The sequence below is a fragment of the Lepisma saccharinum genome, chromosome 9 (genome assembly GCF_977018435.1).
Source record: "Lepisma saccharinum chromosome 9, izLepSacc3.1, whole genome shotgun sequence".
Lineage (NCBI taxonomy): Eukaryota > Metazoa > Arthropoda > Insecta > Zygentoma > Lepismatidae > Lepisma > Lepisma saccharinum.
In genome coordinates, this window is record NC_139237.1 from 333984 (window position 1) to 360759 (window position 26776).

Sequence of the window (26776 nt, forward strand, 5' to 3'; positions counted from 1 at the left end):
AACGGAAACGCTTAGGACAAGCACGCGACAATGGCCCGGACTAAGCAAACTGCACGAAAATCCACCGGAGGCAAGGCCCCAAGGAAGCAGCTCGCCACAAAGGCAGCTAGGAAGAGCGCTCCCGCCACCGGAGGAGTGAAGAAGCCCCATAGGTACAGGCCAGGTACCGTGGCTCTTCGAGAAATCCGTCGCTACCAGAAGAGCACCGAGTTGCTCATCAGGAAGCTTCCTTTCCAGCGTCTCGTCCGCGAGATCGCTCAAGATTTCAAGACCGACTTGCGCTTCCAGAGTTCCGCAGTCATGGCTCTCCAGGAGGCCAGCGAGGCTTACCTCGTCGGTCTCTTCGAAGATACCAACTTGTGTGCCATCCACGCTAAGCGTGTCACTATCATGCCAAAGGACATCCAGCTCGCCCGCCGCATTCGTGGAGAGCGTGCTTAAGCGCATTCCGCTGCCCTTGGCAAACAATCGGTCCTTTTGAGGACCACAAATCCTACTTGGAAAGTACGTTTTGGTCGTATCTCTCTTTATTTTTTATTATTATTGTCAATTCCATCCCTATCCTCGCGTTTATCCAAAAGTTATTTAAAATAATAATGCCGAAGCAATTGGGCGATATTTCATGAATATTCAGTTTTAATAATAAAGCTCTCGCTAAATCTTTAAATCTAATATCTTACTCGCAGTTCATTTCATATTGCTCGCAGTTCATTTCATAGAATCGATGGAAACGAAGTCAAACAAATTATGACTACATAATGTGACAAGTGTATTGCTTTCATGGTTTACATTTTTTTAAAAAAAAAATGCATGGATGGAAGGGAAAGGATGACACCGTGTCCGATGAAAAGAAAGGTTATAAGATTGAGTGATCGTGCAAATTCGCTCCTTCCAGGAGAATTTTGATGGTCCTCAGAAGGACCTTTTTATGGGGAACACTTGCGTGCTCAACCATTTTACTTCTTTTTTGGTGCAGCCTTCTTTGCTGCCTTGGGCTTGGCAGCCTTCTTTGGCTTTGGCGCCTTTGGTTTCTTGGGCGTCTTTGCCTTTTTCACTTTCGATGGAGACTTCTTTGGCTTTGCAACAGGTGCCTTCTTCTTTTCGCCGGTCTTCTTTGGTCGCTTGGCCGGGGCAGCTTTCTTTGCCGGTTTCTTCTCCTTGGGAGCCGAGCGTTTGGTCTTGGAAACAGCCCCGCTTTCCGGTTTCTCCTTCAGCGACGAAGCGCTGAGCTTGAAAGATCCGGAGGCACCCTTTCCTTTGGTTTGCACCAAAGAACCTGATGCCACGGCGCTCCTCAGGTACTTCTTGATGAAGGGCGCGAGCTTCTCGGCGTCGACCTTGTAGTTCTGGGTGATGTACTTCTTGATGGCCTGCAGGGAAGAGCCTCCGCGCTCCTTCAAGTTCTTGATAGCGTTGTTCACCATCTCGGATGTCCTGGGATGGGAAGGAGCCGTTCTCGGCTTTTTCGCCTTCGAGGACTTCTTGGGCGAAGCCGCCGTCGGGGCTGAGGGAGCTGATGCCGTATCTGCCATATCTACGCTCTTTTCGGAACGAAAATGAATCCCCGCGCTCATCATCATCATCATTCATTGTGGTTTTCTTGTTTTCAGTTTCGTCCCTTGGGACCTGACTTGACTTGTGTGTTTGGGATTTGTGTGACAATGGTGATTTGTATGGATTTTGATGGTAGTGGCACTCCCTGCAACTGCTACAGGGGGTGGAAGATGAATTTTGCTCCTTTGGTTTGCTGGAGCGGGTGTGGTTTTGGAGGGGATTATTGTCCCCTCCGGGAGGCTGTTTTTTGTTTAGCCTATTGTGTGTGATTCCTCCTTGGAGGATTGATATGGCAGTACGGCATCAGGTGTTGTGTTGGCTTTGGTGTTAGCTCTTATGCAGGGTACAAGGTATATTGAACACTGGTATATGGAGAAAATACATGGAGGAGATACATGGTAGAGGATTCGTAATGAAGTCGATATACATGATTATAGGTGGAGAAATACATGAAAATACATGGGAAGTACATGAAGAATACATGGATAATACATGGGAAATACATGGAGAGGAGGCGTAGTGCAGGAGTTAAATGGAGAATACATAGTGGTGGCAATATGGGAGTGAGGGTTGGATTTGAATTATTGGAGCCTGGCTATGTTTTTGGGATCGTGTGGGCGAGGAGTTCTATGTTTCCATCGCAGGATGGGTGTTGTGCCAATGCTGCGGACAGCTGGATTCTGGTGGTTCGCCAATTGGCGCCAGAAGGTGAGTGTAATTTTACCTGTCTGGATCCGTAGCTTCTCCAGGTTCAGGTCTTCATGAATCTGCACTATCCTGGTCCTTCTGTCGTGGCCTCCGACGAGTCTTGCAGCCCGGTTTTGAACGACTTGCAGCTTTTGGAAGGTTGTTGGTGCCACCTGGTGCCAGGCTGGAATGGCGTAGAGTAGTAGTGGGCGCACACATGCCTTGTAGATATGGAGTCTGGATTCCATCGACAATGTGAGCGCTCGGAGGATTGGATACAGCGCCGCGATTCGTGCTCCGGCTCGCCGGCAGATGTCATCTACATGCCTGGCGAAGGTCATCCTGCGGTCCAGGGTCAGGCCAAGGTATACTGCACTCTCTTTGTGTTGTATGCGCTCCCCTAGCAAGGTGAGACGTCTCAGTTGTTGCGGTCGTCTCGCCCTGTAGATCACTGCAACGCTCTTGCCAGGATTTGGTTGGATCCTCCATCTTGAGGTCCAGGTTTCCAGAAGGTGTAGTTGTGCCTGCATCCGGATGTAGTTCTCGTACTGGTCTCGGTGGGATGAGAAGAACGCTGTATCATCCGCGAATACAGCCGGGGTGATCCTTGGTGCTATCGGCATGTCTGCTGTGTAGATGGCGTACAGCAGTGGGGCCAGTACGGATCCTTGTGGCACTCCCGCGTGGATGGTTTCTGGGGCGGCAGATTTTCCCTTTTGATGTACTATGAAGGATCTCCGGGTGAGATAGCTTGCGATGAGTTTGGTGTAGGTCACAGGGAAGTGGTAAGTGTGCAGTTTGTACACAAGTCCCTCGTGCCACACCTTATCAAAGGCGCTCTGGATGTCTAGGAAGACACCGAGGATGAGGTGCCGCCGGTTCATCATGCAGGTGATGTGGTCCACTACTCGGGCCAGCTGGGTGGTGGTGCTGTGCCCGGCCCGGAATCCGAATTGATGGTCCGGGAGGATGTTGGCTGCTTCGACATGGTCTTGCAATCGGCGCAGGATCACTCTCTCACATATCTTGCTTATGTGAGAGAGCAAGCTGATTGGTCTGTAGCTGGTTGGCATCCTCTGGTTTTTCCCCGGTTTTGGGATCATCACCACCCTCGATGTCTTCCACTGTTCAGGGAACTCTGCAGTGATCATAATGCTATTGATGATCCTGGTGAGTAGTACTATTGCTTTTCTTGGTGCTCTTTTGAGTGCCAATGGTGGTATCTTGTCGAGTCCTGGAGATTTGTTTGTTGGTAACTGCTTGATGTATCCTGCCACTTCCCTGGGGTTTGTGAGTCTTGGTAGCCCCGCGACCGGTGTGTGGCGGACTTCCCTCACTGTCTCCTGGACTTCTTGTAGGAAGGGAGGTGGTGGTGGCGGATTAGGTTGGAAGATTCCTCTGAGATGGCTGGCAAAGATGTCCGCCTGGTGTTGTGGATCGACTTCTGGGCCATTTGGCCCGTTCAGTACTGTAGTGTACGAATCGGGCTTTGGCGTGGTGAGTTTTCGTATGATCCTCCAGAAGTCTCTGCCCATGGGCGCGATGTTCTTGAGCGCTCCTTCCCACTTTTCGGTGATGGAGTTTTCGATCCTCATCTTGACCCTTCGGCTCATGTTGTTATAAGCCTCCTTCCAGCGTCGGTCTCTGGTTTCCTGCCATTTCTTTCGGAATCTTCTTTTAGCTGTTAGGAGGAAGTGTAGTTTCTCGTCTTCCTCATCTTCCTGGCGATTATCTTCTATTGGTGGCTGGCGTGCATACTGGATGGCATCTGTTATGTGTTGGGTTAGTATGCCAACTGCCGTATTTACTTCTCTGTTGTTATTTAACGGCATCCTTGGATCGACCAGTTGATTGAGTAGTCTGCAGTAGTCGTCCCAGTTGACCGGCGGTGGTTGTGGTGGCGGCGCGTTGTGGGTGATGATCCTGTGCGATACTGATGTGTGCACTGGGACGTGATCTGAGTCCAGCGCTATATCAGCATATGGTTGCACCTGTATCCCACAGCCTGCATACAGGATCACATCGATGACATCAGGCTGCTGGTTTGCTGCATCGGGGTAGTGGGTTGGCTCTGTAGGTGCGTTAATGTCCAGGTGGGACCTGCCCAGGATTCTGTCTAGCTCTCTGCCTGCGTTATTTTGTTGTCTTGAATTCCAACGCCTATGTTTTGCGTTGAGATCGCCTGCGATTACAACGTGCGGTCCTAGTGCCTCGAGTGTCTGTATATCCTGTTCCAGGAGTTGGTGCCCTGGTACTTTGTAGCATGAGGCGATGATCAGCGGTGCCCCGGGGGCGTGTATCTTGATGGCCATTGCCTCCATTTGCTGCAGTGGCGGAACTGTAATTTCTTCGGAAGGGATGCTTCGTTTGATGAGTATGGCTAGGCCTCCCCGGTCTGCGTGGAGGCGGTCTTTTCTGTAGGTTTTATATGGCCTGGTGTTGAAGGTCCTGTTTGGTTTGAGGAAGGTCTCCTGGACGCATAGCACATCTGTTTTGTGGAGGTTTAGGTAATGGAGCACTTCTGTCTTCTGTCTGCGCAGTCCCCTAGCATTGTAGGTTACTAGCCTTATGCTTCTGTGGAGGCTTGTTCGTTTAGATGCAGCCATCATTGATCATATCGGCAATCATAATTGTAACTGCGATGATTCGGGAGCAGTCGTCTTTTGCTGCCTTTAGTAGTGGGGCTGTCCTCATTATGTGAGGGACCATCCTGTTTCTGGTGGCTCCCTGGAAGGCTTGCAAAAATGAGGAGAAGGAGAAGAATTTGTCTTCCTCTTCATTTTTTCGTGGTTGCTCTTCCCGGCGTGGCTGCCCTTGTCGGCGTGGCTGTTCTTCTCGGCGTGACTGTTCTTCTCTGGTTGTTCTTTCCTCCTGCATGCGAGGTTGGGTAGGCTGTCTGTTGTTTCTTCTGGGCATCTGGGAGCGATTGGTTGTCTCCGTTCTCGGTACGGCCTGCCTGGATTCTGTCGCATCTGCTTGGACTAATCTGTGGCCAGCGTCTGGTCTAGTGTATTCTGTTGGTCTGGTGTTGTTATTGGTTTCGACCCCCTTTTCTCTCGGAGCGCGGACCGGAGCGAGAGCAGCTCTCAGGCGGGCCGAAGCAAACTGAAGTTTGTAGTTGCCACAACGGTAAGTGTGTTTCCTCCTCTTTCCAAGATTAATTTTTTCAGTGCTGAGCTAGAGAGCACCAGCATCCCTCGTTGTTGGGTACGTTCCGGAAACTTTGAAGTAGCCGTGAAGTGCCGCAGTCCGTCCCCACGACTTCCACGTTCCTCGCTTCCTTCGTGTCAAACTCACCGTAGGTGTACGCGCGACCTCCATATGCCCGTGATTTCCTTAGTTTTCTCTGAGAAAAGGTAGAAGGTGCGTCGGTTGCACGGAGGAGATGGAAGTTCAATCCTTCCCCTATTCTCTTGCTGAGAATCAGGTGCCTTGAGCATACGACAGGCCTCTCAAGCCAATCTCCGAAGTAGCGTGTGTCGCACACGCCTGTGTTTGAACGAAGCTGGCCTACTTCCAATGTATAGCCTTTAATTTCGTTTATAGGCGAAAATCTATCGCATGAGGACTGTGGTTCGATTCGAAAGCAGCCATTTGCACCGAAAGTTAGCGCGGCCCTTCCTGCTCTCCGCCGATAAATAATAATAATGTAATAGTTTGTGTCGAGGTGCCCGTTGCCTACTTTGGTTTGTGGGAATAGCGCGTATTCGAGAACTCGATGAAGTTGTCCGAAGATAGCACAAAAATAGGAAATAGCTAGGCTGGAGAGACTATATATATATATATATATATATATATATATATATATATATATATAACTACGCACTGGTAATGATCAGGCTGGAAAGTTCATACGAACTAACCGAGCCCAATCACTTTTTCGTTGTTAGGTCCTGGGTATATAGTGTGGAATCAAAAAGGTTGGTCATGAGATTCACTTTTATTCACTGCACTAAATTTTCTTCCCTATCTTGTAGCTTTTATGTTCACACATCTCTCGAAGGGTGTTAAAGCACATTTCTCACTATGACTACAATGAAATGTATAATTATTTGTTATGTTTCTTCTACACGTTCTTGGCAGTGCCCACGAGACGAGACATTTCCCCGAAAACGAGAAGTTGGACTATATGTACCTTACCGAAAGCAGTATCTTTCGCCAACGGCCATACCACGCTGAATATACCGGTTCTCGTCCGATCACCGAAGTCAAGCAGCGTCGGGCCTGGTCAGTACTTGGATGGGTGACCGCCTGGGAACACCAGGTGCTGTTGGCATCCTTTTTCTTTTTCAAGGTTCATAGTGGCCTTTTATTTGTGAATCGAAGCCGATCAATCACCCACAGTTTTTGCACAATCGCTTTTTTTTTTTTTTTTTTATGTACATGTCATCAAATAATAATAATAATAATATAAGTGAAGAATGTATATTAGTATATATGAATATCGGGGAAGGCGACGTTCTTCTGTTTTTTGTGGCGTGCGGGGTTGCAGGGTGCGTTCTTATTACCGGCGGCCGCCATAATCCCGGCGGGGAGCGCTGGCCTGCCCGGCGGATCCGCCGCGTCGCTCCCCGAAGAGGCCGGCGTTGGTAGTTTTCGGCGAGGATACGTGCCGGCGGTTGCAGGGAGTGTGTTTTTTGGGCGTTTTTATTTTTTTGCAAAATGCCATCGCCGTGGAAGGAGGCGTTCGCTAAAGGGATAGTCCCGGCCCGGCAACCCTGATCCGTTGGCAATTTCGCCCGAAACGCACCGGGGGGGGGGGGGGTGCACACGCAGAATAAAGAATTGGAAATGTCGCATACTCGTTGGCGAGGACACGTAAACCGAGGTTCTGTTTCAACCGATGCATGTCAAATCTCGCGTCTTTTCCCTTCGGAAAGGGAATGCTCGATCAGTGCAGTGATGTGAAAGTGTCCCCGCTAGTGGACAATTTAGCAGAAGGCAAGTGGGGAAGGTCCTGGTCGGAACGGTTACTTTTGGCAGCAAACGGTTACGAAACTGTTACTTTTGTCAGTAAACTGTTACAAAACGGTTACTTTTGGCAGTAAACTGTTACAAAACGGTTACTTTTGGCAGTAAACGGTTACAAAACGGTTACTTTTGGCAGTAAACGGTTAGTTTTAGCAGGGAACGGTTACAAAACCGTTACTTTTGGCAGCAGACGGTTACGAAATCGTTACTTTTGGCAGCAGACCGTTACATAACCGTTACTTTTTGCAGGAAACGAATTAACGATAAAATGACCATTCGGTATTTCTCGACTGGTCGGGAGTCGGGAAGTCATTTCCCGAAGTCGGGATCGGGACAGGATCCCCCCCCGGTCCCGACTTTTCGGGATCCCGCACACCCCTAATATTAATGCATAGGATGGAATGAACATTTTTTTTTTGCCATGCCAACGTAACCTAACCTCCCAGAGGATCTGGGTTCAGACGAACGCGAGACAAATTCCTGGAAAAAGGACCTTGCCTAAGACAACTTTGGTTCCTCTTCAAAAATTCGCGTACACTTTCGTTGTGTAGTCAGCATGTAATGATACCGAATGGAGGCATGTAGGCGTTCGAACCACACCCCTAACTGAACAAAAAAATGCTAATCTTCCGGGATCGTAAGTTGAAGTTCCACCCCCCCCCCCCCCCGATGCCGCCGCCCTCCGGAAACAACGTTCAGATCAATTCTTGGAGTAACCGATTTCTAATGCAACGGTTCCCGCCAAATGTCACAGTTCGTTGAGCGTACCAGTTCTCACCCTTTCATAGAAGTTAAGTGAGCCCTTTTAGTGCAAATTATGAATGTGACTGCCAAACTCTTCCTTTTTCCCTGCTCGTGGAGAAAACTTAAAGTAATTTTGAAAGTAAAATGAAGGAAAACACGAAAAATGAAATAAAATCACGACCTAACAAAACCTAACCTAATGTAACCCAACCGAGTATATGCAGATATTAATCTGTGTGTACCTTTCACTGCCATACTCTAGTAACAAACGTACAATTGTAAAATAGAAACGTGAAAGTTATTTTTGTTAAATATACAAGTTTATTTTATGTGTTCATCCAAAATAATAATGCGCCGAATCAATTGTTCCAAGTCTTAGGTTATTTTTTTGCAGAGGCATTTTGTCCAAATGTAACTCTAAAAGTCCTATTCAGCAAAAGAAACTAAAAAATTTGGAAATTTAGCCTATTTTTGTAAATTACGTGCTGGTTGACATTAACATTCATTCGTACCTTAAAAGCATTTTTTTTATATACGTAAGGTCAAAAATCTTTTCGCTTGCAGGCTGAGATATCGTTAGGTTATGTAAGTGTACGTTTCGGAGGGGTGGTAGACAAGTTCGTCCAATTCCAAGATTCAATTTTTGGCCCTAAAAAGGGCCTTTTTCGGCAAGGTAACTATTTCCTTGAGTTTACTTTGAGCTGGTGTACTTAGTCACGGCCTTGGTGCCTTCACTGACGGCGTGCTTGGCCAGTTCACCGGGGAGGAGCAGCCGGACGGCCGTCTGGATCTCCCTGCTGGTGATGGTCGATCGCTTGTTGTAATGAGCGAGCCTGGAAGCTTCGGCGGCAATGCGCTCGAAGATGTCGTTGACGAAGCTGTTCATGATGCTCATCGCCTTGCTGGAGATGCCGGTGTCAGGGTGAACTTGCTTCAACACCTTGTAGATGTAAATTGCGTAGCTCTCCTTCCTCCTCCGCTTCTTCTTTTTGTCTCCCTTGGAGATGTTCTTCTGGGCCTTTCCGGCCTTTTTGGCGGCTTTTCCACTTGTCTTTGGCGGCATGTTGCAGACAGACTCGATGTGCGCCCAAACCGTCGATTCTTTTTAAGAAAGGACGGTTGATATCAGACGGACCAATGGCGCTTCGAGACGTGTCTCCCGGACGCTCTCATTCGCGGCGATTCAACACTACTTAACAAAACCACCAAACTGGCTGGCAAAAATTTGTGTTTTCACGTTGTATCGATAGCAAGAGATCATCATGTCTGGACGCGGAAAGGGAGGAAAAGTGAAGGGAAAGAGCAAGTCTCGCTCCAGCCGAGCCGGACTTCAGTTCCCCGTCGGCAGAATCCACCGACTTTTGCGAAAGGGCAATTATGCCGAACGTGTCGGTGCCGGTGCACCGGTTTACCTGGCCGCCGTCATGGAATATTTGGCCGCCGAAGTCTTGGAGTTGGCCGGCAATGCTGCTCGCGATAACAAGAAGACCAGGATCATCCCCCGTCACTTGCAGTTGGCCATCAGAAACGACGAGGAGTTGAACAAGCTCCTTTCTGGGGTCACGATCGCCCAGGGTGGCGTGCTGCCCAACATCCAGGCGGTCCTTCTTCCCAAGAAAACCGAGAAGAAAGCTTAAGCTGACACCCTACCCCCTCAGCTTCTAGCAAATCGGCCCTTGTAAGGGCCACCAATTACCTTAGGAAAGGGTCATTGTCTACTCTATTTTTTTAAGTTTTCAAGTTTGAAGTCTGTAGTCTAATCAGGACTTGTAACTTGGCATGCAAATCCTGTGTTGATTCAATGTTGTTTGCCTATTTCCGATAATGTCAGAGAATAGTGGCTTACCTGTGCGTATACATCTTGTAAATTTTGATAGCATAGAGATTATGACGTGTGTTTTGTTTTCGGTGGAGTCAAGCTGCACTGAAAATAATAATAATAAAAAAATATATATATGTTCGCCTGAGTTATATTAATTGATGTTATAATTTGACAGAAGCAATCTGAATTTCACATAAATTCCTTTTGCTTTGCTAAACGACGAACGAAGAAGCAACGAGGGGTGGATAGTCATCTAGCGAATGCTGAGAGTCCTCGCGTGAATATTTTTTGTTGAATTCTCAATTATTTCAATCATTCTTATGTCATTATCAACTCCAGACGAGAGAAATCGTTCGAATCGAGGCTGGGATCAGGGGGTAAGGTTCGGGGAAAGTTGAAAGCTGACATTTCCTTCCTCAAAGAAAAGATTTGTGGCCCTTAGAAGGGCCGATTTTTCAAGATGGAGGACAGGCAAATTAGAGCCCTTAACCTCCGAAACCGTACAAGGTTCTGCCTTGACGTTTGAGTGCGTACACGACGTCCATGGCGGTTACGGTTTTCCTCTTGGCGTGCTCCGTGTAGGTGACGGCATCGCGGATAACGTTCTCCAAGAACACCTTGAGGACGCCGCGTGTCTCTTCGTAGATGAGACCGGAGATTCGCTTCACACCTCCTCGCCGGGCAAGACGGCGGATGGCGGGCTTGGTGATACCCTGGATGTTGTCTCGGAGAACTTTACGGTGGCGCTTGGCACCTCCTTTGCCGAGTCCCTTTCCTCCTTTACCTCTGCCTGTCATTTCTGCAGTGCACGTACGTGGATTCGAAAGATGAGAATGAAGCCTTCCCGGCGAGCCGGCTCAGTTTTGTACGCCTTCGACAGAGGGGGGCAGAATGGCGGGAGCCAATGGGAAATCCGCTTTTCGGTTTGATTTCACGAATCAGGAGCATGCACGGCACCTTTCAGGGCAAAGCATATAAAGGCATGATTTTTGGTTGGCGCGATTGTTTGAAACGGAAACGCTTAGGACAAGCACGCGACAATGGCCCGGACTAAGCAAACTGCACGAAAATCCACCGGAGGCAAGGCCCCAAGGAAGCAGCTCGCCACAAAGGCAGCTAGGAAGAGCGCTCCCGCCACCGGAGGAGTGAAGAAGCCCCATAGGTACAGGCCAGGTACCGTGGCTCTTCGAGAAATCCGTCGCTACCAGAAGAGCACCGAGTTGCTCATCAGGAAGCTTCCTTTCCAGCGTCTCGTCCGCGAGATCGCTCAAGATTTCAAGACCGACTTGCGCTTCCAGAGTTCCGCAGTCATGGCTCTCCAGGAGGCCAGCGAGGCTTACCTCGTCGGTCTCTTCGAAGATACCAACTTGTGTGCCATCCACGCTAAGCGTGTCACTATCATGCCAAAGGACATCCAGCTCGCCCGCCGCATTCGTGGAGAGCGTGCTTAAGCGCATCCCGCTGCCCTTGGCAAACAATCGGTCCTTTTGAGGACCACAAATCCTACTTGGAAAGTACGTTTTGGTCGTATCTCTCTTTATTTTTATTATTATTGTCAATCCCTATCCTCGCGTTTATCCAAAAGTTATTTAAAATAATAACGCCGAAGCAATTGGGCGATATTTCATGAATATTCAGTTTTAATAATATATGGGTCAAAAGCTCTCGCTAAATCTTTAAATCTAATATCAGTTAGCGGTTTCTTGCTCGCAGTTCATTTCATAGAATCGATGGAAACGAAGTCAAACAAATTATGACTACATAATGTGACAAGTGTATTGCTTTCATGGTTTACATTTTTTTAAAAAAAAAATGCATGGATGGAAGGGAAAGGATGACACCGTGTCCGATGAAAAGAAAGGTTATAAGATTGAGTGATCGTGCAAATTCGCTCCTTCCAGGAGAATTTTGATGGTCCTCAGAAGGACCTTTTTATGGGGAACACTTGCGTGCTCAACCATTTTACTTCTTTTTTGGTGCAGCCTTCTTTGCTGCCTTGGGCTTGGCAGCCTTCTTTGGCTTTGGCGCCTTTGGTTTCTTGGGCGTCTTTGCCTTTTTCACTTTCGATGGAGACTTCTTTGGCTTTGCAACAGGTGCCTTCTTCTTTTCGCCGGTCTTCTTTGGTCGCTTGGCCGGGGCAGCTTTCTTTGCCGGTTTCTTCTCCTTGGGAGCCGAGCGTTTGGTCTTGGAAACAGCCCCGCTTTCCGGTTTCTCCTTCAGCGACGAAGCGCTGAGCTTGAAAGATCCGGAGGCACCCTTTCCTTTGGTTTGCACCAAAGAACCTGATGCCACGGCGCTCCTCAGGTACTTCTTGATGAAGGGCGCGAGCTTCTCGGCGTCGACCTTGTAGTTCTGGGTGATGTACTTCTTGATGGCCTGCAGGGAAGAGCCTCCGCGCTCCTTCAAGTTCTTGATAGCGTTGTTCACCATCTCGGATGTCCTGGGATGGGAAGGAGCCGTTCTCGGCTTTTTCGCCTTCGAGGACTTCTTGGGCGAAGCCGCCGTCGGGGCTGAGGGAGCTGATGCCGTATCTGCCATATCTACGCTCTTTTCGGAACGAAAATGAATCCCCGCGCTTGGTTTCGACCCCCTTTTCTCTCGGAGCGCGGACCGGAGCGAGAGCAGCTCTCAGGCGGGCCGAAGCAAACTGAAGTTTGTAGTTGCCACAACGGTAAGTGTGTTTCCTCCTCTTTCCAAGATTAATTTTTTCAGTGCTGAGCTAGAGAGCACCAGCATCCCTCGTTGTTGGGTACGTTCCGGAAACTTTGAAGTAGCCGTGAAGTGCCGCAGTCCGTCCCCACGACTTCCACGTTCCTCGCTTCCTTCGTGTCAAACTCACCGTAGGTGTACGCGCGACCTCCATATGCCCGTGATTTCCTTAGTTTTCTCTGAGAAAAGGTAGAAGGTGCGTCGGTTGCACGGAGGAGATGGAAGTTCAATCCTTCCCCTATTCTCTTGCTGAGAATCAGGTGCCTTGAGCATACGACAGGCCTCTCAAGCCAATCTCCGAAGTAGCGTGTGTCGCACACGCCTGTGTTTGAACGAAGCTGGCCTACTTCCAATGTATAGCCTTTAATTTCGTTTATAGGCGAAAATCTATCGCATGAGGACTGTGGTTCGATTCGAAAGCAGCCATTTGCACCGAAAGTTAGCGCGGCCCTTCCTGCTCTCCGCCGATAAATAATAATAATGTAATAGTTTGTGTCGAGGTGCCCGTTGCCTACTTTGGTTTGTGGGAATAGCGCGTATTCGAGAACTCGATGAAGTTGTCCGAAGATAGCACAAAAATAGGAAATAGCTAGGCTGGAGAGACTATATATATATATATATATATATATATATATATATATATATATATAACTACGCACTGGTAATGATCAGGCTGGAAAGTTCATACGAACTAACCGAGCCCAATCACTTTTTCGTTGTTAGGTCCTGGGTATATAGTGTGGAATCAAAAAGGTTGGTCATGAGATTCACTTTTATTCACTGCACTAAATTTTCTTCCCTATCTTGTAGCTTTTATGTTCACACATCTCTCGAAGGGTGTTAAAGCACATTTCTCACTATGACTACAATGAAATGTATAATTATTTGTTATGTTTCTTCTACACGTTCTTGGCAGTGCCCACGAGACGAGACATTTCCCCGAAAACGAGAAGTTGGACTATATGTACCTTACCGAAAGCAGTATCTTTCGCCAACGGCCATACCACGCTGAATATACCGGTTCTCGTCCGATCACCGAAGTCAAGCAGCGTCGGGCCTGGTCAGTACTTGGATGGGTGACCGCCTGGGAACACCAGGTGCTGTTGGCATCCTTTTTCTTTTTCAAGGTTCATAGTGGCCTTTTATTTGTGAATCGAAGCCGATCAATCACCCACAGTTTTTGCACAATCGCTTTTTTTTTTTTTTTTTTATGTACATGTCATCAAATAATAATAATAATAATATAAGTGAAGAATGTATATTAGTATATATGAATATCGGGGAAGGCGACGTTCTTCTGTTTTTTGTGGCGTGCGGGGTTGCAGGGTGCGTTCTTATTACCGGCGGCCGCCATAATCCCGGCGGGGAGCGCTGGCCTGCCCGGCGGATCCGCCGCGTCGCTCCCCGAAGAGGCCGGCGTTGGTAGTTTTCGGCGAGGATACGTGCCGGCGGTTGCAGGGAGTGTGTTTTTTGGGCGTTTTTATTTTTTTGCAAAATGCCATCGCCGTGGAAGGAGGCGTTCGCTAAAGGGATAGTCCCGGCCCGGCAACCCTGATCCGTTGGCAATTTCGCCCGAAACGCACCGGGGGGGGGGGGGGTGCACACGCAGAATAAAGAATTGGAAATGTCGCATACTCGTTGGCGAGGACACGTAAACCGAGGTTCTGTTTCAACCGATGCATGTCAAATCTCGCGTCTTTTCCCTTCGGAAAGGGAATGCTCGATCAGTGCAGTGATGTGAAAGTGTCCCCGCTAGTGGACAATTTAGCAGAAGGCAAGTGGGGAAGGTCCTGGTCGGAACGGTTACTTTTGGCAGCAAACGGTTACGAAACTGTTACTTTTGTCAGTAAACTGTTACAAAACGGTTACTTTTGGCAGTAAACTGTTACAAAACGGTTACTTTTGGCAGTAAACGGTTACAAAACGGTTACTTTTGGCAGTAAACGGTTAGTTTTAGCAGGGAACGGTTACAAAACCGTTACTTTTGGCAGCAGACGGTTACGAAATCGTTACTTTTGGCAGCAGACCGTTACATAACCGTTACTTTTTGCAGGAAACGAATTAACGATAAAATGACCATTCGGTATTTCTCGACTGGTCGGGAGTCGGGAAGTCATTTCCCGAAGTCGGGATCGGGACAGGATCCCCCCCCGGTCCCGACTTTTCGGGATCCCGCACACCCCTAATATTAATGCATAGGATGGAATGAACATTTTTTTTTTGCCATGCCAACGTAACCTAACCTCCCAGAGGATCTGGGTTCAGACGAACGCGAGACAAATTCCTGGAAAAAGGACCTTGCCTAAGACAACTTTGGTTCCTCTTCAAAAATTCGCGTACACTTTCGTTGTGTAGTCAGCATGTAATGATACCGAATGGAGGCATGTAGGCGTTCGAACCACACCCCTAACTGAACAAAAAAATGCTAATCTTCCGGGATCGTAAGTTGAAGTTCCACCCCCCCCCCCCCCCGATGCCGCCGCCCTCCGGAAACAACGTTCAGATCAATTCTTGGAGTAACCGATTTCTAATGCAACGGTTCCCGCCAAATGTCACAGTTCGTTGAGCGTACCAGTTCTCACCCTTTCATAGAAGTTAAGTGAGCCCTTTTAGTGCAAATTATGAATGTGACTGCCAAACTCTTCCTTTTTCCCTGCTCGTGGAGAAAACTTAAAGTAATTTTGAAAGTAAAATGAAGGAAAACACGAAAAATGAAATAAAATCACGACCTAACAAAACCTAACCTAATGTAACCCAACCGAGTATATGCAGATATTAATCTGTGTGTACCTTTCACTGCCATACTCTAGTAACAAACGTACAATTGTAAAATAGAAACGTGAAAGTTATTTTTGTTAAATATACAAGTTTATTTTATGTGTTCATCCAAAATAATAATGCGCCGAATCAATTGTTCCAAGTCTTAGGTTATTTTTTTGCAGAGGCATTTTGTCCAAATGTAACTCTAAAAGTCCTATTCAGCAAAAGAAACTAAAAAATTTGGAAATTTAGCCTATTTTTGTAAATTACGTGCTGGTTGACATTAACATTCATTCGTACCTTAAAAGCATTTTTTTTATATACGTAAGGTCAAAAATCTTTTCGCTTGCAGGCTGAGATATCGTTAGGTTATGTAAGTGTACGTTTCGGAGGGGTGGTAGACAAGTTCGTCCAATTCCAAGATTCAATTTTTGGCCCTAAAAAGGGCCTTTTTCGGCAAGGTAACTATTTCCTTGAGTTTACTTTGAGCTGGTGTACTTAGTCACGGCCTTGGTGCCTTCACTGACGGCGTGCTTGGCCAGTTCACCGGGGAGGAGCAGCCGGACGGCCGTCTGGATCTCCCTGCTGGTGATGGTCGATCGCTTGTTGTAATGAGCGAGCCTGGAAGCTTCGGCGGCAATGCGCTCGAAGATGTCGTTGACGAAGCTGTTCATGATGCTCATCGCCTTGCTGGAGATGCCGGTGTCAGGGTGAACTTGCTTCAACACCTTGTAGATGTAAATTGCGTAGCTCTCCTTCCTCCTCCGCTTCTTCTTTTTGTCTCCCTTGGAGATGTTCTTCTGGGCCTTTCCGGCCTTTTTGGCGGCTTTTCCACTTGTCTTTGGCGGCATGTTGCAGACAGACTCGATGTGCGCCCAAACCGTCGATTCTTTTTAAGAAAGGACGGTTGATATCAGACGGACCAATGGCGCTTCGAGACGTGTCTCCCGGACGCTCTCATTCGCGGCGATTCAACACTACTTAACAAAACCACCAAACTGGCTGGCAAAAATTTGTGTTTTCACGTTGTATCGATAGCAAGAGATCATCATGTCTGGACGCGGAAAGGGAGGAAAAGTGAAGGGAAAGAGCAAGTCTCGCTCCAGCCGAGCCGGACTTCAGTTCCCCGTCGGCAGAATCCACCGACTTTTGCGAAAGGGCAATTATGCCGAACGTGTCGGTGCCGGTGCACCGGTTTACCTGGCCGCCGTCATGGAATATTTGGCCGCCGAAGTCTTGGAGTTGGCCGGCAATGCTGCTCGCGATAACAAGAAGACCAGGATCATCCCCCGTCACTTGCAGTTGGCCATCAGAAACGACGAGGAGTTGAACAAGCTCCTTTCTGGGGTCACGATCGCCCAGGGTGGCGTGCTGCCCAACATCCAGGCGGTCCTTCTTCCCAAGAAAACCGAGAAGAAAGCTTAAGCTGACACCCTACCCCCTCAGCTTCTAGCAAATCGGCCCTTGTAAGGGCCACCAATTACCTTAGGAAAGGGTCATTGTCTACTCTATTTTTTTAAGTTTTCAAGTTTGAAGTCTGTAGTCTAATCAGGACTTGTAACTTGGCATGCAAATCCTGTGTTGATTCAATGTTGTTTGCCTATTTCCGATAATGTCAGAGAATAGTGGCTTACCTGTGCGTATACATCTTGTAAATTTTGATAGCATAGAGATTATGACGTGTGTTTTGTTTTCGGTGGAGTCAAGCTGCACTGAAAATAATAATAATAAAAAAATATATATATGTTCGCCTGAGTTATATTAATTGATGTTATAATTTGACAGAAGCAATCTGAATTTCACATAAATTCCTTTTGCTTTGCTAAACGACGAACGAAGAAGCAACGAGGGGTGGATAGTCATCTAGCGAATGCTGAGAGTCCTCGCGTGAATATTTTTTGTTGAATTCTCAATTATTTCAATCATTCTTATGTCATTATCAACTCCAGACGAGAGAAATCGTTCGAATCGAGGCTGGGATCAGGGGGTAAGGTTCGGGGAAAGTTGAAAGCTGACATTTCCTTCCTCAAAGAAAAGATTTGTGGCCCTTAGAAGGGCCGATTTTTCAAGATGGAGGACAGGCAAATTAGAGCCCTTAACCTCCGAAACCGTACAAGGTTCTGCCTTGACGTTTGAGTGCGTACACGACGTCCATGGCGGTTACGGTTTTCCTCTTGGCGTGCTCCGTGTAGGTGACGGCATCGCGGATAACGTTCTCCAAGAACACCTTGAGGACGCCGCGTGTCTCTTCGTAGATGAGACCGGAGATTCGCTTCACACCTCCTCGCCGGGCAAGACGGCGGATGGCGGGCTTGGTGATACCCTGGATGTTGTCTCGGAGAACTTTACGGTGGCGCTTGGCACCTCCTTTGCCGAGTCCCTTTCCTCCTTTACCTCTGCCTGTCATTTCTGCAGTGCACGTACGTGGATTCGAAAGATGAGAATGAAGCCTTCCCGGCGAGCCGGCTCAGTTTTGTACGCCTTCGACAGAGGGGGGCAGAATGGCGGGAGCCAATGGGAAATCCGCTTTTCGGTTTGATTTCACGAATCAGGAGCATGCACGGCACCTTTCAGGGCAAAGCATATAAAGGCATGATTTTTGGTTGGCGCGACACATCCTTCACCGAGATGCCGAGGTGCTCTTACCTCGAAACGCTCAACAAGTAGTGGAAATAAAGGGATTGTTAGATTCCGCCACACCCCAGCTATGCAACAGGGGAGACGGACGAAACGTGCCCGAAACGAACGACCGTCATCAGAAGCAGAAGAGGGGGATGCAGAATCCACAAGCGAGTCCGACGGTGCTCACCAGTTCGAGTCCCAGCCAAGCGGTCCGACACGCAAGCCGCCAAGCATTACCATATTTAATACGACTAGTTGCGAAATAACTACCGCAATATGCAAGGTTGTTCATAGCCGGGCAAGTTTCATCTACACCAGAGGGGGTTGCAGAGTTACAGCGCAGGACCAGCGGGATTTCACTAAAATACGTGAATTCCTCGACAGCCAAAAAATCGGATACGCCTATGGCTCCTCTGCCAATGCGAAGCTGAAAGTCATCCTCCGCTTTCTTCCGGAGGACCTCGACCCCGTGAAAGTAGCCGAATTTCTGACCGAGGAACATGGATTCACCATCCATAGTGCCAGCCGCTTAAAGGCCCCCATTCGACGCCCACAGCACGCCCATGCAGAGGACAAGAGTACACCTGCTCCTCGACCGCCAAGACGACCACTACCACTGATTCTGGTCGTCCTGCCGAAACTACCGCAGTCCTACGAGATCTTCCAGCTCGACAGCCTAGGCGTATACACGATGAAGGTCGAAAAATACCGTTCCACTCAGATCCTGCAATGCCATGTCTGCCAAAGGGTGGGGCATGGGCAACGCCACTGCTATACGACGCCCCGCTGCGTGAAGTGCGCGGGGCCCCATAAGTTTTCCGACTGCCCGAAAAAGGACACTGCAATACCTCCACGATGCGCAAATTGCGGTCTCGCTCATTATGCAAGTTATAGGGGTTGCTCCCTATTTCAGCACATAAAGAAAGAACGACGGGCCCCATCGGACCCGAAACGTATCATAGCACCCCGGCCTATTCGACAAGATGTCCCGGTGACGACACCAGCCAGGGACTACCGCCCCAGAACTTCGGTCAGCTCGACCAATCAGCGGCCAGCACCGCCGCGACGAGACAACCGCTCCAAAGCAGCTCGACCTACTTCACGTCCAGCCGAGCCTTCGACTTCAGATCCTGCAAGACTGATCGATCTACTTAGCCAATTGGCGGAGCCGGATATCATCCCCGGACTACTCAAGCTCCTAAAGGGACTCCACTCTATCCGGGCAGCCCCGGACCGCTCGACGCGTCGACGAGTAATCACCCAACTCGTCGACACGCTGGTACCTTAGGGTGCACTGTGTTGTCTCGTTTTGTCCAATTTTATGTTTTCCTTGTTTTCTTACCATGTACAGACCCAGCGAATCAGCCTTGCGACAGTTGCGGGAAGGTTTGCTGGGGCTGTGAAACTCACTGTAAACAACCCGGTTCCTTTGCCTTCATAACCCCGATTTTTATACGGGGGGAAGGGGGAATCGGGTTCGTAACTTTCATGTATAAATAAAGTTTAATGAGATTGTAGCTAAACAATCACAATGATGCTACTGTTCAATAAAGCCCAGACAATGAGGAAAAAAAAAAAAAAAAAAAAAAAAAAAAAAAAAAAAAAAAAAAAAAAAAAGTTGGCGCGATTGTTTGAAACGGAAACGCTTAGGACAAGCACGCGACAATGGCCCGGACTAAGCAAACTGCACGAAAATCCACCGGAGGCAAGGCCCCAAGGAAGCAGCTCGCCACAAAGGCAGCTAGGAAGAGCGCTCCCGCCACCGGAGGAGTGAAGAAGCCCCATAGGTACAGGCCAGGTACCGTGGCTCTTCGAGAAATCCGTCGCTACCAGAAGAGCACCGAGTTGCTCATCAGGAAGCTTCCTTTCCAGCGTCTCGTCCGCGAGATCGCTCAAGATTTCAAGACCGACTTGCGCTTCCAGAGTTCCGCAGTCATGGCTCTCCAGGAGGCCAGCGAGGCTTACCTCGTCGGTCTCTTCGAAGATACCAACTTGTGTGCCATCCACGCTAAGCGTGTCACTATCATGCCAAAGGACATCCAGCTCGCCCGCCGCATTCGTGGAGAGCGTGCTTAAGCGCATCCCGCTGCCCTTGGCAAACAATCGGTCCTTTTGAGGACCACAAATCCTACTTGGAAAGTACGTTTTGGTCGTATCTCTCTTTATTTTTATTATTATTGTCAATCCCTATCCTCGCGTTTATCCAAAAGTTATTTAAAATAATAACGCCGAAGCAATTGGGCGATATTTCATGAATATTCAGTTTTAATAATATATGGGTCAAAAGCTCTCGCTAAATCTTTAAATCTAATATCAGTTAGCGGTTTCTTGCTCGCAGTTCATTTCATAGAATCGATGGAAACGAAGTCAAACAAATTATGACTACATAATGTGACAAGTGTATTGCTTTCATGGTTTACATTTTTTTAAAAAAAAAATGCATGGATGGAAGGGAAAGGATGACACCGTGTCCGATGAAAAGAAAGGTTATAAGATTGAGTGATCGTGCAAATTCGCTCCTTCCAGGAGAATTTTGATGGTCCTCAGAAGGACCTTTTTATGGGGAACACTTGCGTGCTCAACCATTTTACTTCTTTTTTGGTGCAGCCTTCTTTGCTGCCTTGGGCTTGGCAGCCTTCTTTGGCTTTGGCGCCTTTGGTTTCTTGGGCGTCTTTGCCTTTTTCACTTTCGATGGAGACTTCTTTGGCTTTGCAACAGGTGCCTTCTTCTTTTCGCCGGTCTTCTTTGGTCGCTTGGCCGGGGCAGCTTTCTTTGCCGGTTTCTTCTCCTTGGGAGCCGAGCGTTTGGTCTTGGAAACAGCCCCGCTTTCCGGTTTCTCCTTCAGCGACGAAGCGCTGAGCTTGAAAGATCCGGAGGCACCCTTTCCTTTGGTTTGCACCAAAGAACCTGATGCCACGGCGCTCCTCAGGTACTTCTTGATGAAGGGCGCGAGCTTCTCGGCGTCGACCTTGTAGTTCTGGGTGATGTACTTCTTGATGGCCTGCAGGGAAGAGCCTCCGCGCTCCTTCAAGTTCTTGATAGCGTTGTTCACCATCTCGGATGTCCTGGGATGGGAAGGAGCCGTTCTCGGCTTTTTCGCCTTCGAGGACTTCTTGGGCGAAGCCGCCGTCGGGGCTGAGGGAGCTGATGCCGTATCTGCCATATCTACGCTCTTTTCGGAACGAAAATGAATCCCCGCGCTTGGTTTCGACCCCCTTTTCTCTCGGAGCGCGGACCGGAGCGAGAGCAGCTCTCAGGCGGGCCGAAGCAAACTGAAGTTTGTAGTTGCCACAACGGTAAGTGTGTTTCCTCCTCTTTCCAAGATTAATTTTTTCAGTGCTGAGCTAGAGAGCACCAGCATCCCTCGTTGTTGGGTACGTTCCGGAAACTTTGAAGTAGCCGTGAAGTGCCGCAGTCCGTCCCCACGACTTCCACGTTCCTCGCTTCCTTCGTGTCAAACTCACCGTAGGTGTACGCGCGACCTCCATATGCCCGTGATTTCCTTAGTTTTCTCTGAGAAAAGGTAGAAGGTGCGTCGGTTGCACGGAGGAGATGGAAGTTCAATCCTTCCCCTATTCTCTTGCTGAGAATCAGGTGCCTTGAGCATACGACAGGCCTCTCAAGCCAATCTCCGAAGTAGCGTGTGTCGCACACGCCTGTGTTTGAACGAAGCTGGCCTACTTCCAATGTATAGCCTTTAATTTCGTTTATAGGCGAAAATCTATCGCATGAGGACTGTGGTTCGATTCGAAAGCAGCCATTTGCACCGAAAGTTAGCGCGGCCCTTCCTGCTCTCCGCCGATAAATAATAATAATGTAATAGTTTGTGTCGAGGTGCCCGTTGCCTACTTTGGTTTGTGGGAATAGCGCGTATTCGAGAACTCGATGAAGTTGTCCGAAGATAGCACAAAAATAGGAAATAGCTAGGCTGGAGAGACTATATATATATATATATATATATATATATATATATATATATATATAACTACGCACTGGTAATGATCAGGCTGGAAAGTTCATACGAACTAACCGAGCCCAATCACTTTTTCGTTGTTAGGTCCTGGGTATATAGTGTGGAATCAAAAAGGTTGGTCATGAGATTCACTTTTATTCACTGCACTAAATTTTCTTCCCTATCTTGTAGCTTTTATGTTCACACATCTCTCGAAGGGTGTTAAAGCACATTTCTCACTATGACTACAATGAAATGTATAATTATTTGTTATGTTTCTTCTACACGTTCTTGGCAGTGCCCACGAGACGAGACATTTCCCCGAAAACGAGAAGTTGGACTATATGTACCTTACCGAAAGCAGTATCTTTCGCCAACGGCCATACCACGCTGAATATACCGGTTCTCGTCCGATCACCGAAGTCAAGCAGCGTCGGGCCTGGTCAGTACTTGGATGGGTGACCGCCTGGGAACACCAGGTGCTGTTGGCATCCTTTTTCTTTTTCAAGGTTCATAGTGGCCTTTTATTTGTGAATCGAAGCCGATCAATCACCCACAGTTTTTGCACAATCGCTTTTTTTTTTTTTTTTTTATGTACATGTCATCAAATAATAATAATAATAATATAAGTGAAGAATGTATATTAGTATATATGAATATCGGGGAAGGCGACGTTCTTCTGTTTTTTGTGGCGTGCGGGGTTGCAGGGTGCGTTCTTATTACCGGCGGCCGCCATAATCCCGGCGGGGAGCGCTGGCCTGCCCGGCGGATCCGCCGCGTCGCTCCCCGAAGAGGCCGGCGTTGGTAGTTTTCGGCGAGGATACGTGCCGGCGGTTGCAGGGAGTGTGTTTTTTGGGCGTTTTTATTTTTTTGCAAAATGCCATCGCCGTGGAAGGAGGCGTTCGCTAAAGGGATAGTCCCGGCCCGGCAACCCTGATCCGTTGGCAATTTCGCCCGAAACGCACCGGGGGGGGGGGGGGTGCACACGCAGAATAAAGAATTGGAAATGTCGCATACTCGTTGGCGAGGACACGTAAACCGAGGTTCTGTTTCAACCGATGCATGTCAAATCTCGCGTCTTTTCCCTTCGGAAAGGGAATGCTCGATCAGTGCAGTGATGTGAAAGTGTCCCCGCTAGTGGACAATTTAGCAGAAGGCAAGTGGGGAAGGTCCTGGTCGGAACGGTTACTTTTGGCAGCAAACGGTTACGAAACTGTTACTTTTGTCAGTAAACTGTTACAAAACGGTTACTTTTGGCAGTAAACTGTTACAAAACGGTTACTTTTGGCAGTAAACGGTTACAAAACGGTTACTTTTGGCAGTAAACGGTTAGTTTTAGCAGGGAACGGTTACAAAACCGTTACTTTTGGCAGCAGACGGTTACGAAATCGTTACTTTTGGCAGCAGACCGTTACATAACCGTTACTTTTTGCAGGAAACGAATTAACGATAAAATGACCATTCGGTATTTCTCGACTGGTCGGGAGTCGGGAAGTCATTTCCCGAAGTCGGGATCGGGACAGGATCCCCCCCCGGTCCCGACTTTTCGGGATCCCGCACACCCCTAATATTAATGCATAGGATGGAATGAACATTTTTTTTTTGCCATGCCAACGTAACCTAACCTCCCAGAGGATCTGGGTTCAGACGAACGCGAGACAAATTCCTGGAAAAAGGACCTTGCCTAAGACAACTTTGGTTCCTCTTCAAAAATTCGCGTACACTTTCGTTGTGTAGTCAGCATGTAATGATACCGAATGGAGGCATGTAGGCGTTCGAACCACACCCCTAACTGAACAAAAAAATGCTAATCTTCCGGGATCGTAAGTTGAAGTTCCACCCCCCCCCCCCCCCGATGCCGCCGCCCTCCGGAAACAACGTTCAGATCAATTCTTGGAGTAACCGATTTCTAATGCAACGGTTCCCGCCAAATGTCACAGTTCGTTGAGCGTACCAGTTCTCACCCTTTCATAGAAGTTAAGTGAGCCCTTTTAGTGCAAATTATGAATGTGACTGCCAAACTCTTCCTTTTTCCCTGCTCGTGGAGAAAACTTAAAGTAATTTTGAAAGTAAAATGAAGGAAAACACGAAAAATGAAATAAAATCACGACCTAACAAAACCTAACCTAATGTAACCCAACCGAGTATATGCAGATATTAATCTGTGTGTACCTTTCACTGCCATACTCTAGTAACAAACGTACAATTGTAAAATAGAAACGTGAAAGTTATTTTTGTTAAATATACAAGTTTATTTTATGTGTTCATCCAAAATAATAATGCGCCGAATCAATTGTTCCAAGTCTTAGGTTATTTTTTTGCAGAGGCATTTTGTCCAAATGTAACTCTAAAAGTCCTATTCAGCAAAAGAAACTAAAAAATTTGGAAATTTAGCCTATTTTTGTAAATTACGTGCTGGTTGACATTAACATTCATTCGTACCTTAAAAGCATTTTTTTTATATACGTAAGGTCAAAAATCTTTTCGCTTGCAGGCTGAGATATCGTTAGGTTATGTAAGTGTACGTTTCGGAGGGGTGGTAGACAAGTTCGTCCAATTCCAAGATTCAATTTTTGGCCCTAAAAAGGGCCTTTTTCGGCAAGGTAACTATTTCCTTGAGTTTACTTTGAGCTGGTGTACTTAGTCACGGCCTTGGTGCCTTCACTGACGGCGTGCTTGGCCAGTTCACCGGGGAGGAGCAGCCGGACGGCCGTCTGGATCTCCCTGCTGGTGATGGTCGATCGCTTGTTGTAATGAGCGAGCCTGGAAGCTTCGGCGGCAATGCGCTCGAAGATGTCGTTGACGAAGCTGTTCATGATGCTCATCGCCTTGCTGGAGATGCCGGTGTCAGGGTGAACTTGCTTCAACACCTTGTAGATGTAAATTGCGTAGCTCTCCTTCCTCCTCCGCTTCTTCTTTTTGTCTCCCTTGGAGATGTTCTTCTGGGCCTTTCCGGCCTTTTTGGCGGCTTTTCCACTTGTCTTTGGCGGCATGTTGCAGACAGACTCGATGTGCGCCCAAACCGTCGATTCTTTTTAAGAAAGGACGGTTGATATCAGACGGACCAATGGCGCTTCGAGACGTGTCTCCCGGACGCTCTCATTCGCGGCGATTCAACACTACTTAACAAAACCACCAAACTGGCTGGCAAAAATTTGTGTTTTCACGTTGTATCGATAGCAAGAGATCATCATGTCTGGACGCGGAAAGGGAGGAAAAGTGAAGGGAAAGAGCAAGTCTCGCTCCAGCCGAGCCGGACTTCAGTTCCCCGTCGGCAGAATCCACCGACTTTTGCGAAAGGGCAATTATGCCGAACGTGTCGGTGCCGGTGCACCGGTTTACCTGGCCGCCGTCATGGAATATTTGGCCGCCGAAGTCTTGGAGTTGGCCGGCAATGCTGCTCGCGATAACAAGAAGACCAGGATCATCCCCCGTCACTTGCAGTTGGCCATCAGAAACGACGAGGAGTTGAACAAGCTCCTTTCTGGGGTCACGATCGCCCAGGGTGGCGTGCTGCCCAACATCCAGGCGGTCCTTCTTCCCAAGAAAACCGAGAAGAAAGCTTAAGCTGACACCCTACCCCCTCAGCTTCTAGCAAATCGGCCCTTGTAAGGGCCACCAATTACCTTAGGAAAGGGTCATTGTCTACTCTATTTTTTTAAGTTTTCAAGTTTGAAGTCTGTAGTCTAATCAGGACTTGTAACTTGGCATGCAAATCCTGTGTTGATTCAATGTTGTTTGCCTATTTCCGATAATGTCAGAGAATAGTGGCTTACCTGTGCGTATACATCTTGTAAATTTTGATAGCATAGAGATTATGACGTGTGTTTTGTTTTCGGTGGAGTCAAGCTGCACTGAAAATAATAATAATAAAAAAATATATATATGTTCGCCTGAGTTATATTAATTGATGTTATAATTTGACAGAAGCAATCTGAATTTCACATAAATTCCTTTTGCTTTGCTAAACGACGAACGAAGAAGCAACGAGGGGTGGATAGTCATCTAGCGAATGCTGAGAGTCCTCGCGTGAATATTTTTTGTTGAATTCTCAATTATTTCAATCATTCTTATGTCATTATCAACTCCAGACGAGAGAAATCGTTCGAATCGAGGCTGGGATCAGGGGGTAAGGTTCGGGGAAAGTTGAAAGCTGACATTTCCTTCCTCAAAGAAAAGATTTGTGGCCCTTAGAAGGGCCGATTTTTCAAGATGGAGGACAGGCAAATTAGAGCCCTTAACCTCCGAAACCGTACAAGGTTCTGCCTTGACGTTTGAGTGCGTACACGACGTCCATGGCGGTTACGGTTTTCCTCTTGGCGTGCTCCGTGTAGGTGACGGCATCGCGGATAACGTTCTCCAAGAACACCTTGAGGACGCCGCGTGTCTCTTCGTAGATGAGACCGGAGATTCGCTTCACACCTCCTCGCCGGGCAAGACGGCGGATGGCGGGCTTGGTGATACCCTGGATGTTGTCTCGGAGAACTTTACGGTGGCGCTTGGCACCTCCTTTGCCGAGTCCCTTTCCTCCTTTACCTCTGCCTGTCATTTCTGCAGTGCACGTACGTGGATTCGAAAGATGAGAATGAAGCCTTCCCTTTTTTTTTTTTTTTTTTTTTTTTTTTTTTTTTTTTTTTTTTTTATTGACCAAGAATGGTCAGGACGTCATCAATTGGGGAGAACCTGCTTCTTGTTTTATTAATTCATTTACAGGTGTCACATATTGTTTAGAATTACAACAATTAGATTTACAATCAACTATTTAAAACCCTCTGCACCTGTCGCTAGAGGTTACATTTTCTAGTGTACCCCAAAAAACCCAAAACATAGAATAATTTACAAAACAAAAACATTACATACATAAATGTGGTAATACAATACCACTTGGTTCTGAGAAGCCAGTCAGTATAGTTGTCGTGAATAGGGATGCGCTATTCTGTTGTATTTATTTTTGA

At 47.7% G+C, this 26776-nt stretch overlaps 11 protein-coding genes and 3 non-coding genes across 14 annotated transcripts; 9 read left to right on the forward strand and 5 right to left on the reverse strand.

The window, feature by feature from the left end:
- The first annotated feature begins 30 nt into the window (after window positions 1-30).
- LOC145992939 (histone H3) lies at window positions 31-441 on the forward strand. The gene has a single exon (XM_083129327.1). It carries the CDS (start codon window positions 31-33, stop codon window positions 439-441), a length of 411 nt encoding a protein of 136 aa, XP_082985453.1.
- A 5957-nt stretch (window positions 442-6398) lies between these two features.
- On the forward strand, window positions 6399-6517 carry LOC145993056 (5S ribosomal RNA). The gene has a single exon (XR_014442268.1). It is a non-coding gene; the product is annotated as a 5S ribosomal RNA (ribosomal RNA).
- A 2130-nt stretch (window positions 6518-8647) lies between these two features.
- On the reverse strand, window positions 8648-9019 carry LOC145992940 (histone H2B). The gene has a single exon (XM_083129328.1). The coding sequence runs from the start codon at window positions 9017-9019 to the stop codon at window positions 8648-8650; it is 372 nt and encodes a 123-aa protein (XP_082985454.1).
- A 199-nt stretch (window positions 9020-9218) lies between these two features.
- LOC145992941 (histone H2A) lies at window positions 9219-9593 on the forward strand. Its single transcript, XM_083129329.1, has one exon. It carries the CDS (start codon window positions 9219-9221, stop codon window positions 9591-9593), a length of 375 nt encoding a protein of 124 aa, XP_082985455.1.
- Window positions 9594-10263: 670 nt separating this feature from the next.
- LOC145992942 (histone H4-like) lies at window positions 10264-10584 on the reverse strand (the record flags this gene model as incomplete). The annotated part of the gene is made up of 1 exon (XM_083129330.1): window positions 10264-10584. A coding segment is annotated over one exon (321 nt), but the record flags the coding sequence as incomplete, so codon positions are not given.
- Window positions 10585-10818: 234 nt separating this feature from the next.
- Window positions 10819-11229, forward strand: LOC145992943 (histone H3). Its single transcript, XM_083129332.1, has one exon. It carries the CDS (start codon window positions 10819-10821, stop codon window positions 11227-11229), a length of 411 nt encoding a protein of 136 aa, XP_082985458.1.
- A 2248-nt stretch (window positions 11230-13477) lies between these two features.
- On the forward strand, window positions 13478-13596 carry LOC145993058 (5S ribosomal RNA). Its single transcript, XR_014442270.1, has one exon. It is a non-coding gene; the product is annotated as a 5S ribosomal RNA (ribosomal RNA).
- Window positions 13597-15726: 2130 nt separating this feature from the next.
- LOC145992944 (histone H2B) lies at window positions 15727-16098 on the reverse strand. Its single transcript, XM_083129333.1, has one exon. It carries the CDS (start codon window positions 16096-16098, stop codon window positions 15727-15729), a length of 372 nt encoding a protein of 123 aa, XP_082985459.1.
- A 199-nt stretch (window positions 16099-16297) lies between these two features.
- Window positions 16298-16672, forward strand: LOC145992945 (histone H2A). The gene has a single exon (XM_083129334.1). The coding sequence runs from the start codon at window positions 16298-16300 to the stop codon at window positions 16670-16672; it is 375 nt and encodes a 124-aa protein (XP_082985460.1).
- A 670-nt stretch (window positions 16673-17342) lies between these two features.
- Window positions 17343-17663, reverse strand: LOC145992946 (histone H4-like; the record flags this gene model as incomplete). The annotated part of the gene is made up of 1 exon (XM_083129335.1): window positions 17343-17663. A coding segment is annotated over one exon (321 nt), but the record flags the coding sequence as incomplete, so codon positions are not given.
- A 1871-nt stretch (window positions 17664-19534) lies between these two features.
- On the forward strand, window positions 19535-19945 carry LOC145992947 (histone H3). The gene has a single exon (XM_083129336.1). It carries the CDS (start codon window positions 19535-19537, stop codon window positions 19943-19945), a length of 411 nt encoding a protein of 136 aa, XP_082985462.1.
- Window positions 19946-22193: 2248 nt separating this feature from the next.
- Window positions 22194-22312, forward strand: LOC145993059 (5S ribosomal RNA). The gene has a single exon (XR_014442271.1). It is a non-coding gene; the product is annotated as a 5S ribosomal RNA (ribosomal RNA).
- Window positions 22313-24442: 2130 nt separating this feature from the next.
- On the reverse strand, window positions 24443-24814 carry LOC145992948 (histone H2B). Its single transcript, XM_083129337.1, has one exon. It carries the CDS (start codon window positions 24812-24814, stop codon window positions 24443-24445), a length of 372 nt encoding a protein of 123 aa, XP_082985463.1.
- Window positions 24815-25013: 199 nt separating this feature from the next.
- On the forward strand, window positions 25014-25388 carry LOC145992949 (histone H2A). The gene has a single exon (XM_083129339.1). It carries the CDS (start codon window positions 25014-25016, stop codon window positions 25386-25388), a length of 375 nt encoding a protein of 124 aa, XP_082985465.1.
- Window positions 25389-26776: the final 1388 nt, after the last annotated feature.